Here is a 13,341-nt window from a genome sequence, read left to right as displayed (position 1 = left end):
AAATATGTGTTGGTTATTTGTATATTTACTTACTTTACTTTAAACAATTTCTTTATACAAATCTGGGAATAAATAACCATAAATGTATTACTATTAGGTATATAATACTAATAAAACAAAAGTAACTATAGCGCTTATTGATGTTAGGTTATACATATTTAATTATGTTATAACTAGAATCCAATTTAAAAAAAAAGCTATTGTAGCCTTTGTAAAGTAGCAACTCCTTTGCTTAAACCCACACAGAAATCTCATTTGCTAACATTTTTCCAAATATCTTTGTGTCTGACCAGACCGACCAGACAAAGAAAGGTTTGTAACAACTTAAACATGAATAATTCATCACAGAATTAAAATTTTGGGCGAACTATTCCTTTAAAAGGTAATGTATTGCAGCTCTGGTGTTTCAACATATATTTACATTTCCAACCATATACGATGCTTTTTAACTTAACAGATTACACAAATAGTAGCCTACAGGAAATATTCCTTTGACCTTATCTCTGTGCGGGAGTGCATGTGTGTTATTTAGTTTAAAGGAATTGTTCACTTTCAACATACATTTTCATGATAATTTACTCACCCCTGTTCTCATCCAAGATGTTTATGTATTTTTTTTTTCGTGTGCGCGCTTTGCAGAACAGAGCAAGGCAAGCATTTGTGTTCATAAAGCATATACATTTTTATTGTTTTTAGAAAATGACGGATCGTTTCGCTAGATAAGACCCTTATAAATCGTCTGGTATCGTTAAAAGCCCTTTGAAGCTGCACTGAAACTGTCATTTTGACCTCCAACCGTTTGGAGTCCATTGAAGTGCACTATATGGAGAATCATCCTGGAATGTTTTCATCCAAAACCTTAATTTCTTTTCGACTAAAGAAAAAAATACAAACATCTTGGATGACAACAGCGGTGAGTAAATCATCATGAAAATGTATGTTGAAAGTGAACAATGCCTTTATCGGCCAAGGTACTTTAATAATGAACATTTGTAGCCTGCACACTTATTGCAGCAGTCAACCGCAGTCAAAGTTGACAAACACAGACAAACTTTACAAACCTTTAGCCGACAGCCGATACATTGCTGTGCGTGTGGATGCATTTTGTCACGGGGTCGTAATATGTTATTCTTGTGATTGATATGTGCAATCTCTGCGAAGCAGCGGATATGTGTGCAACAGCGGGTTTTCTTTAGTAATAAATAGGTATTGAGAGAGATTACTGAGCCTGGGGAGCAACCCTCCCACTCCCCATTAAGAGTCAACAGCAGCGCAGTCTTAATATCTCTTCTTTCACGCAAGGAGGGTGGTAATCCTGTCTATAACACACAGACATGCATGCACAGACAACAAACACCATTTCACCTCACCTTGTTATTACCCAAGCGTCCCTGTTAAATCCCCATAGTGTCACAACACCGGCATTGCATTCCTAGCAGCTTGTGAGAGACAGTTATTGAGATTCTGAATCTTACAATGTTTGCATTGTTTTCTGCAGGCATGAATACATTTGTCACAGAAAGCTGTTTACTTTGTTTTCTATCCAGTTGTGCCGGTCAAGTGAGACGAATGCACAGTAAACTGTTCTGAAAACATGATGATTCTGCAGTTTGAGTACCCTCACACTTTAAAACACAGCACGCGTCATTTAAAAATACGCCAGACGGCCATACATTTCCACATTGCTTAATTTCCTCTACCTCGTGCATTACAAAATACCCAAAGCCTTTTTTTCTGTCGAGCCCCTTGAGTGGATCGATCATATAAAGAGGATGAGAAAAGAAGAGGCTCCTAATTGAATGAGTTGTACGAGCACTTCAAGCAGAGCTGGAGGAAGTAGCGCACATCACAGGGGAGGGAGGAGAGATGGGGCGGCGGGGAGGGCTCACGTCAAATTCCCACATGAAGGTGTAAATTACCATTGGTACAGACAGCCGATGCGATCGACGAATTACCCAACATGGCAGAGAAGGCCTGTCCTATTGATTGGTCTGTGGAGATGTTTGTAAACTGGCCACACTTTATACTTCCCATCAGGGATGACTTTGACCTCCAAAAGCAATTTCTATAGATCTGCTTCCACTCACCCGGCTTCTTCCTGGTTCCAGTGCCACTCAGGCCGCGGGGCGGGAGGTAACCCGAGCCTGGCCCGCGGCCCGCCTAATGCACTCTATGGATCGTGCTGCCGTCTGCAACACGCAGCCTCGACTGTAAGTAAAGACTTGGGTTAGATGCTAGAGGTGAGATGATCCAACCACAGTTACATTCACTTACAACCACACAGAGACACATTACCACATACTACAATGAACCCGTATTGAACTCACGGTCAGAAATCTATCCTTAAATGCGGTCAGCAACACTGGAGACACTACATACAGTAGATGTAAGTATAAGGATCGTTGTTATTTGTTTTTCCAGCTTGAAAAATGACATCACCTGTGTATGCATCGATCATTTTCAGCAGCCCGAACACTGGCAGTCTGGCACTGTTAACTCACCAGCTTGTTTCACTCCTTTCAAACAAACTTGAATGAGATGTCGGGCTGTGAGGACTTAATATAAGCTCCTGCTGATTTTCCAACGCATCTATCAACACTTTACGGGCGTCTGAAAGTACTTAATGGCCCGGCTACTGCTTGCTCTGCGGTGCTGATAAAATACAGAATGTAGTACTACTGAGTTTGGACTCGCATCAGACGATCCACCGGGGAGGTAGAAGACTTTCTAATTAGAGTCAGCATCTTGCAATTTCATGAAAGTTTCATTACAGTCCATAATGTTTAAAGCGAGCGCTGTTCGTGCTTTAAGACTGCTGCGCAGGTAAAACATCAGCAGGGTGTTTAACCTGTAGATGGCAGAACAGAGTTTTCAGAGCTTCCTTTTATCATCTAATTTGAAGCACTCTGTGATGGTGTAAAATCAATGGGGTAGTTTTAAAAGTTCATTATAGCTACCAGATGCGGTGTAATGCACAACGCAGTGTAATGGGGACTGTGTATATTACTGTACAATACCTTTAGGAAATGGTCTGCTGTTAGACCAGTGTTTCTCAAAGTGTGGGGCGGGCCCCACTAGTGGGGAATAGAGACATGACAAGTGGGGCGCGACGAATGGGTGGACATTTTGTCATTTTTTTGCCTGTTACTTTATTATTGACCATACACTCAAAACAAAACAATGACATTTAAATGTAAGCCTTACATTTATCTGCACCAGCAGAGAAAACCAAGACAGACAGTGGACCTAAAGTTTATTACCCTTTTGTTTTTGGCTATCGGGGACAGGTGGGGCTCGGACCCCTTCCCTACCTCAAAAAGTGGGGAATGGCAGAAAAAGTTTGAGAAACACTGTGTTAGACGGTCCTTATTTCTGAGAACGCTAGCATAAAAAATCTTTAGAATTTTTCTCATTTAAATGTTATATATTTGGCATTATTTCAGAGAGAAAAACTGTTATTACCCACTTTTGCTTTCAAGGTCAAGTGTATGAAAGTTAGCGGCATCTAGTGGTGAGATTGCGAATTGCAAAGATTGGCTCACTCCACTACCTTTCAAAGCACTATGGCAGCTCTCACAGGACAAAGATGTCACTTTTTTCGAAGGAGATAACATATTTAGGAAACGCTCTCTGTAGAGCAGTTTGTCCGTTTAGGGCTACTGTAGAAACAACATGGTGAGCTCCATGTAAGGGAAACCCGCGGTGTATATAGATAGAAATATCTCATTCTAAGGTACTAAAGGTCTTTCTGATGTCTTTATAAACATTTGAAAACTGTTTATGTCGACAGATCCTCCAAAAAAATTACACACTGGACCTTTAATGACAATAGCAATATGCATCTCATGATCCTTGTTATCGCAGGACGCAGGTAGATATTGACACACACAGTACAGAATCATAGATATTTCTTAATTTTACATATTTTTGTTTGTTGTTTTATAACGTTTTTCAAATCACTTCGAATGAATCCAAAATAATTCTCACACTTACGCATTACATATCACTGCTGTCTTTCTGAAACATAAAATGTCCATATTTCAGGATGATCATCATTTTTATTATTATTAAACACCCTTAATGTTTGTCACTGGGTTTTGCAAATATCTAACCTTGACAACACAATACTTCATTTCATTTAAAACAGTTTTCCATTACCTGAAAAACATCTTTGTAAGTCGCTTTGGATAAAAGCGTCTGCTAAATGACTAAATGTAAATGTTTTGAGGCAACAGCGACAACATTGTATGTTTATACCTTTTGTAAATACTCCGAGCTCCTTTAACCCCAACAACTTCGTGGTGTGTGTTTGTGCAGACTTGGTGAATAAAGTTCATTCTGGTATCCTGCAACTATAGTTCTTCATAAGGTGCACTCTTCACTAACGCTCAACATGTAAAGCATGTGGTTTACTTTAAAAAGAACATGAACAGCTACTCTTCTGACGTTCTTGCAACAGCATAATCTTTGGCCTGCCAGATCTGGGAATGAAGCCAGCAACATGGTGACCAGTTCAAATTTGCAGTCATTTAATTGAAGTCAAATGTAGCTTACAAACGGAAAAGACACGTACCATTTTCAAGAATATACAAGGACACAAATCATATCGCACAGTTGTCTTGTGCAATTTGTCATCTTTGGGGCAGGATGCAGCGTTCAGCAAAAAAGGGATACAAAGAGTCAACTCTTATTTACTAGCTGTATTTTACAACAGTTACAGAGAAACCTGTTAAGAGGAGCAAAACATCTCCAACATTGTGTAAAACTTGAGGATAAAGGTTCAGTTGTTTTTTTTTCTCCGTCAAAAACGTGAATCTCTTCCCGATCGTATCACCCGGCCTGTGAGGATGAGGATTTGAAAAACAGTGAAATAAGTTAAAACAAAAGCAACATTTGACTGTTTATTGTGGTGTCGTGATCAGCAATGACCTTTCATTTCTTCCTTTTTTGCGCTTACATCAATACAGAAATCACAGAATACACAGATGTACAAATATTAAGCACACGGTCTCATCCCGGGGGAAACGGGAGCTGTCAGCCAGGGAAATGAAATTCTTGACTTCTTCGGTTAATTCCTTCTTTGATGGAAAATGAAAATCATCACGAGAGGAAATCTGATCAGCACTTGTCAATGAGACCACCCTAACTGTTTGACATTGCTAGAAGTCCATTTTAGTGGAAAGAAAGTGATAAGCTCCTGGAATGAATGAGCAATAAATTCAATCTTTTGTGACAGACCGAAAGCCTTCTGCAAGCTGGGCTGTAGCGATATTACGGTTAGGGTAAAAAAAGTGGCCCAGTTTACAAATGAAGGTGATTAAACGCAATTCTACCCATTTGTCAGGAAAAAGAAAGCAAAGAAAACCAAAGACTCTACGGTTGAATCTACAGTTTGTACTGTATCTTTCAATGAAAATGTACACCTATATCTTTTAAGTCCTAGTTTGAGTAATTTATTATTATTATTATTACTTAAATTTCTTCCTGTACAATGAAATACAACTTCAAGACAACAACATCCGTTTAAAAATACAGAGGGTTTTCTTTTTTTTACTCAACAAGATTGTAACATACCCCGCCCCTTTCGACCCCAACCGCCCCCAACTAAAACTGGACTTTTTAATCAATATATTCTTCTGTGTTTCTGTCAGTGTATGTGTGCGTGTGTTCATGTGTATACAAGTGTGTGTTTGTTCGCTATGTCATTTACTCACAACACTGTAAACATACATAGACTATTATACATGTGCTTGCACTGCTTCATTGAATTTGGTTGACATCACTAGAACACCACAAAAGAAGTAATGATTCGGGGTGAAAAGAGAATACAATGCAGAATAAAAACCAAAGGGGATCTCAAGAGCCTTGGGTGGTCTACTGGACTGACACCAGGGGATCTTATGTCTTTTTCTTGTCATCGCTGACTGATGTTCCAGTTGGGGCGGTCTTGGTAAAGCAGTCATCACACACAGGGAGAAAAAGAGGGCGATGTAGAGCAGCAGTGGTGTGGGTGGAGGGACAGAATGAGCAGTTTTCTTTCCTTCATTTGAACAGAAGGGCTTCCTCATCGACAATACCAGGGAACACAGTTGACTTTGGAAAGGATGGACCAACACAACAGAACACCTGCCCCTGAGGGGAAGTGGGGGCTTTAAACACAGGCATTCAAAGAGGAGAACTATATACAGTCCTCATAGTCCTATGCTTGCGAAGTTAGTCCCATTTAAAGTCAATCCAAGTCTATGCCTCTAATGGTTACGAGGCTGGACGATACTCCCCCCCCCTCAGAAGGAAATCAAATACGCTAGAACAAATGGAAATGGAAATTCGAAAAACAAAACGAAGAATAATCCAGACTCTCTTCACAAATACACACGCCTGAGGTCCCCTGGTGACGTGATGGTGTTGCATTGTGGGCAAAGTTTCTTGTTTCCCTGTTGGAAGAGAAACAAAAGAGAAGGATGAGAAAAAGTTTGTCAACGTTGTAGATTATAAATATAGTTGAATGTGGTATTTGAACAGACATGTTTTTTTTAATTGCATGTCAGGACATTGCGCTAGGCGGCCCACCCTGTTGGAGTCTTTCCCAGTACCACTCTGAAGTTCAGCCAGTGCCCAATAAAGCCAGCATCATAAAAGCCAAAAGAACAGCAGGGAGAGGTAGAAGAGGAGGAGGAAGGTGAGCTGTGTGGTCTACTGTCTACGCCACACACTGACTGAATCACAACAGGAACCCAGTGTTAAAGTCAGCAACTATAGACTGCTTTATAAAACACCACAAAGGCACACTTGCCAGACACAGCACAGTCTGTACAGGTTAACTGCAGTGTATTCCAAACCACGAGGCACGTAAAATCTTCATATGGAGAAACAGACCTGACTACAGAGTTCAGCAACAGTAATGTGAGGAATTTTACTATTATTGATGATATTGTCCTCAAGTAACCTTCTAAGACATCCCACACATTTACGCCCCTAATGTACATATATGAACCAGTACCTTTGGATGGTGGGTGCGAGTTAAAATATATAGCAAAGACACTGTTTGCCCAGAGTGATGTCAACCAATGGAGTCCTGTTTTTTTTTTTGTGGCTCCATATGAACCAGAATCCGCTCCTACTAAAAGATATCCAGCAACACTCTATTTGGCTTGTGCTAATGTAATTCGCCATTCCTTCATTATGCCTCAATGGCGAATGCGCTATTGCAACGGTTTCAGAACTGACATCATATTCTGACACATTTTCATGTGGTTGACCGGTAAAATGAAGTCAGGTACATAAAAAAAACATACAAAGACTGTCGTCTGCTGTTCAACCCGAAGCGGTTTTAACTCCAGACCCCCATTCCTGCATGATCCCCCTTAACCGTGACTCCTCAGACACAAAGGGGTCTTGAGATTCCTTTGTTCTGGGACGCCCGAGTTTACGCGGTTTTAATGAGCGCGGGCAGGTCGCGGACTAAACACGGGCTCCTCACATCAGCGGCGAACTGCTGCGCTCCATTAGCTTCATAAAACAAGGCTGACGCTAACCAAATTACACGCATTTACTTTGATCAAGACGCAGGGAGCCCCGTCGTGCTACTTTTATTGCTGTCTTCAGGCAACAATTTTAATGCCTGCATTAGTAACAAGCTGCCGTGGCGGCACGGGCTGGCACACACACACATCTCTGATATCCCTCATGTCGGCTATACGTAGACGGCCTGTGATAAGCGGAGAGGCAAAGAGCTGATTTAATATATAGCATATTGGAAAAAGGCTGAGGCTGGGAAACATTTCCTTATTAATTGTTTCCCTGTGTTGTGACACTACGTGTTAGTGGCTAATGTGAGTGGGCTCCCAGTGGAAGACTGGCTAAAACGGCTTGGAGACAAGAGGGAAAGCTCACGTGTGGCTGTTAAAGACAGACATGTAGTGGCAATCCTAATTCTGATGGCAAGAGGTTAGCCGAACATGCGAGGGATTATAAAATGAAGAGCGGATGAGGAATCTTGCAGGTCTTGAAGGGAGGTAGAGATGAACTCTTCAACCTACTCTGTGGCCAAATACCAAAGCATTATCAAAATAAACTACTCCATTATGCGCATTATACGCCGACCCAGGCACCGAATGACTCACCCGACGAGGAGGTTTGGGCACTCTGCGGTGTGCACAGAATTGAAATTTAATATATACCTTAAGTGTCAGCACTTCAGAGCTATAACTGTCCTTTTTATTTAATGCTATTGTTTAAAATGTCATACCGTGCATTCAAAGGTCTATATTTTAACAGCACGTGCTTCCTGGGATCAAACCCATATCCTAAAAATAAAAATAAGCCCTGCGATATCCCATTATGTAAAGGCAATGTCCCTGTGATGTGATTTATGTGTGTGTGTGGTTCTTACCAGAGTCCTAAGCCAGCATTCTTCACAGTGAACGTGCCAACACTGGATAGAGGTGAGTGGCATCGTATACGAGTCCTGAAACAAAAATCCCAAAAGATAAATTAACGATTTGAACAGATGACATAAACATAACTTACATCACACACACGCAAACACAAGACATCACCAGACAGCATAGCGCGCGACCACAAAAGGGGGGGGAGCAGGTGGGGCAGTGCAGGGGTCAGGCGGGGTCAGGCCAGAGGGAGCACAGAGAGCCTTACCCTCCGGAGCGGCAGCAGCCTCTTAATCCCACTGCTGGCCGCAGTGGCAGTGCTGCAGCCCGTTACGTAGCTTCTGTACAAACAGTACACGCCGAGCTGCAGGGCCTCTGCGCTCCCGTGCCTCTCGGCCACCTGATTCTTGCCGTCAGCCCCTGTTTGGGTCGGCTTCCGCTGCAGGGATATTCAAGAGCGGCACTGAGAACAAGAACGCGGCCGCCACGGCGGGCACAGACACACACATCAGATGGATGGATGCAGCTATGGACAGATGCTTTTGGCTTGGATAGATGGGTGGAGCTTGGCTGTGTATTGCAATGTTTGGAAAATGATGGTAGGCATGTCATGGTTGAAAAAAATGTTATAGGTGATTCTTTTGAACTATCAGGCCTGCTACACTTCAGATGAACAGCAGGTGGCAGTAGACCACCACTGGGAAATGCTCAACTCTGCAGACTGCACAATTCAAGCATCAGGGAGAAAACAATGCCTTGATATGCTTCAATTAGAAGATCAACATTTACAAGGCTCTTTTTGATTCAACGCAGTAAGATTTGTTCCCTACAAAGTCTACAGTAATCAATCCACAGGATTGGTAACTTTCAGGAGGTGCTACAGTAGAGCTTGGTTTTACTGAAACTTAAATGTTACAACATTTGAAGTGCTAATTGATCTCCGGGCTGAATCAAGGTGAGAAGACTTCAATCATTTATGCTTGAATATAATCAGGGAACTCCTGGGGTGCGAAAGAACTTTGCAGCGGGGGTACGTTTTTCAGGCCGTTTGGTTTAAGTTGGAGGAAAACCATCACACAGCTTCAGCCAGCTGGATGCATGACTGTGGGTGTTACATTACCATGGCATCTTATTAAGGATGGGTTACAAGCGCACAGACCAAACACACCCACACATACACGCATGATTTTGGCAAGCCAAGAGTTCTCACCATGCATATGAGACACTTGTATCGGTCTCCTCTGAGGATCTGCTTCTCCAACTCTCGGATGCGGGCCTTTAGCGCTTCCAATGTGGTCGCTGTGGAGTCCTCTGTGATCCTGCAAGGGAAAAAATGTTTAATACGTTTGATTAATCAGAAGAATATGCACAAAATGGGCTTTCTACTCTACTCAATGCTAAGAATAACTTTTTATATTTTTATTTGAAAAGCTGAAATTTGTATATCTCATTAAACACCTGTCATCAGGCCAAGATTACACAATGAAAACGGAAAAGCGTTTCACATACACTTCAGCCTTATCACAACGTGACTGCATTTACACGGATCCAGGAAAAAGGATAAAAACGCTATAGTACGCACATCAGGCCAGTGGATGGCGATGTTGTTGTGAAAAGAAATAGGACGTGCCTTGGCACATACACATGCACAGTTATAAGCCAAAAGTCGTTTTTAATACCGTTGGCGAATGTAAATAGTCTTATTGGTGCAGCAAATCCACATTTTGCTGGGGAAACGTTACTAGAAAGTCGAGCAGCGAGAGCTCACAGTACCGGAAGCCGCCATATTTGTTGGCTATACTTGCATGACTGAGTGCGTAATACGCATGCACGTGATGTCACCGTTTTCAGAAAGTTCTGTCTTGCCATTTACATGGAAACGAACAGGGCGGCGTTTTCCAAAAGTTGCACTTTGCGACCCAAAAACACGGTCAGTTGAAAACGGTCTTGTGTAAACGCTCTCTCAGATAAATGCCTCTCAGCTAGTGAATGTATATTTAACACTGTCCGCAGCATATGAACTCGCAATAACTAAATCAATATGGCCACCATTGATTGTGCGACGAGGCGCTTGGCGAGATGTTTATGGTGATCTGCTCATTTTCCAGCCAGATGGAGCACTGATCTACAGTATTGATTTAACGTTGCGCCAGCGTTCTCCTAGGCACAATCCCCCCGATTAGCGCCTGCCGTTCCTCTGCCTTTTCCAATAGCTTCATTTATTACATGCCTGCGTGACTCACCAATGAGTACAGGCTCGCCACACACACAGGCCTCTCGGTAATCCGGTAGTATTGGGATGTAAATCAAGGAAGGGCCATTAAAACACAGGAAGCGTCATTTATGGACTCAATCTCGCCTATAAGGCCAACATAAAGGAAGAGCAATGACAGTGAACTGAAGAATCATAAGGTTCCTTAAGAACTGAAGCTCACAGTAGTATTTAACACGTCTTGTTTAATGAGCCAGCTTGATATGTACTAAACTGAATGATACACAAACAGTCAAGTTAATTCAGTGATGGGAAGGGCGACGCTATTAAACATTTAAATGATGAGAATGATTGATTATTCTCAAACGGACAGCACTGGCAAGACATCTTTAAGGCTTTCTTAAATCTCACCAAAGCCTCCATGAGACGACGACCTTGACCAAGGAGATCGAGCAGTCCGGTCAGCCCGTTCTCTACATCCCGCAATCAGCACCGGGACTATAAACTTTTAAAATCTCGTCTTATTAGTGGTCGTCTTGTAAAAAAGCATTTAGTCTTGATTAGCGTGCATGCTTATAAAGCAGAAAGCAGAGTAGCTGTACTGTTCTCCATGTCTGCTGTTTTGCTTTAACAGCTCCATAAATCGTTGTGGTTCACTTGCCTGCATGCCGTCATCAGGCCCGGCAAAGAATACAACTTTTCCCAACTAAAGCCCAACCAGCTCCAGCATAAATATTCATTGCGTGGTGATTTATAGAAAACCACATTCTGAAAGTTATTTAATTCCTTGGGGGTTTGGTTCTTTCTTTATGTGAACAGACATGGAACAGCGATGGTCCGAGACATCACAAGCAGGTGTAAAACTGGACTAGGATGACTATCTGAGGTGGGACAGAGATTTAAAGACATTGAATATGGTGAACTGCCGTTACGTTATCTAGGAAAGAAATAATGTCATTTCTATCAGAAACCACAATGAGAATTACCATTCAAACAAATCATGCCATTTATCTACATCTGTTGTCTATAATGGTACACTCCTCATATTCAAATCAAACTTGAAAAAGCATCAGGTCTGTCAAGTCCAAGTGCTGCTCTATTTTAAGGCAAACAAATGTGCGCATAAGGGGTGCTAGCATTTAAAGAGGAAGCGGATGAGATCTGAACCTCTGTTTCACGCTGACGCGGCTCCGTTAAGGCTTCAGCTCTGGGCGCGATTTCTCATTTCATTATCCTGCCCCTTAACCATCCATCTCTATCAGAGCCGACCCTGACTGTAGAAAGAAGTCCCGTGCACAGCCTGCCGTGAGAACGACACCCTCTGACTTGATCTTTTTTATTTGGACTAAAAACCAAAGGCTGCAGGACTGGTTGAAGTAAAGAATAAAATTAAAATCTGCAACAGTGTTCAAATGAGCATGAAGTTTGGAGTCCTCATGACTAAATAACTGAGACATGCCCCCTGCAGCAAAAGATCATTACCCATATGGGCAATTAATCAGCCACCACTGTTTTACCAAAACACATAGGATAATTCTCACCCCCCCCCCCCCCCCATCCACACCACACCACAATGAATCACTGAAACTAAAGACGACAAGTCTCATTTTCATTGCAGATTGAAGTGCACATGTTTCGGGCTGGGAATTGTTTTCAGACTCCGGCTGTAATGAAATGATTCAGCTCCTTATGTGGCCTCTTTAAAGCATGCTCAAAATAAGACCCCTCACTTCAGGAAATTGAAAATAAAACAATGGAGCATTCAAGTATGCATGCTTCACCCATCTGAAAGAAAATCTAAAATCTTTGAACACGGCACACAATATAAAAATCACATCAAAGCTCAAGTAAATAAAACTACAATACGTCACGCTTTCCGTTAAGACAACATGACACATCAACCAGTCACGGTGCAATTACAGCAACGGCTTTTGCGGTCAAGAAAGAGTTAAAAGGAATCCCTCCTCCCTCTTCTCATGACCTCATGATTAATGATATCATCATTGAGATTTATCTCCCCGGCCCCTTTCATAAGACAATATCGTGTAACATCTTGTGATACCTGATCAAATCAGCAGAAGGAGAGAGGAGCGGTGCTCGGCGGAGGAGAGCGAGGGCTCTACTGTCGGGGAGAGATGGATAGATTCAGGCGGAAGGCCGAGCAAGACGGGCACAGACTGGGAGAAATATTGCGGGCAATATTAAATAAACGAGCGTGTGTCACGTCTGGAGCTAAGCGCTAAGCTAATAAAGCGGGTGCGGGTGGTCTGCGCTCATTGCTCCCGCTTCTCCGTGACATCAAACAGCTGCGGTGATTCATACCCGGGCAGGCTAAAACACTTAATGCCCCCCGATACAGCGCTACAGCTAGTCTAAACGGCTGCCTGGCGCTCCGTGTGCACGCGGGGGGTGAAGGCGAGGGGGTCTCTGCGGAGGAAAGCAATGAATCAATCTAAGCTGTCACGCTTCTGCAGCTCCACTTAGGAATAGTGTTCTGTCCATTTTCATCCTCCTACTCGCACACCCACGCTCCGACAGCATTCATAACATCATCCACTAACACACACTCTGTCAAACCTTTCGAACAACGCTGCACGTGCAATTCTTTACATGAAGTCACGCCTTTAAACTGTGTCCGCTTCCACGCGGTAAACAAACACGATTTTAATTGCGAACTGGAACTGACATCGAGCCCGTGCTGGAGATGAAGTCATCTGACTCAGACGTGGACTCGACTGGAGA

At 42.5% G+C, this 13,341-nt stretch overlaps 1 protein-coding gene across 6 annotated transcripts in view; it reads right to left on the bottom strand.

Annotated features, from left to right (window-relative positions):
- Positions 1-4,507: 4,507 nt before the first annotated feature.
- The window catches only part of rnf220a (ring finger protein 220a), a 111,553-nt gene continuing 102,719 nt past the window's right edge, over positions 4,508-13,341 (bottom strand). For all 6 annotated transcript variants that reach the window (XM_079451571.1, XM_079451572.1, XM_079451573.1 and 3 more), the window contains 3 exons: positions 9,598-9,706; positions 8,393-8,467; positions 4,508-6,434 (listed from right to left, as the gene is read on the bottom strand). In XM_079451571.1, the coding sequence (XP_079307697.1) occupies positions 6,363-6,434; positions 8,393-8,467; positions 9,598-9,706 (256 nt within the window). In that variant the 3' untranslated portion in view covers positions 4,508-6,362. The remainder of the gene's footprint in view (positions 6,435-8,392; positions 8,468-9,597; positions 9,707-13,341) is intronic.

The sequence above is a fragment of the Barbatula barbatula genome (assembly GCF_947034865.1).
Source record: "Barbatula barbatula genome assembly, chromosome: 3".
Taxonomy (NCBI): domain Eukaryota; kingdom Metazoa; phylum Chordata; class Actinopteri; order Cypriniformes; family Nemacheilidae; genus Barbatula; species Barbatula barbatula.
The sequence above is the reverse complement of the archived record's forward strand: the minus strand, read 5'-3'. Positions and strand labels throughout refer to the sequence as shown.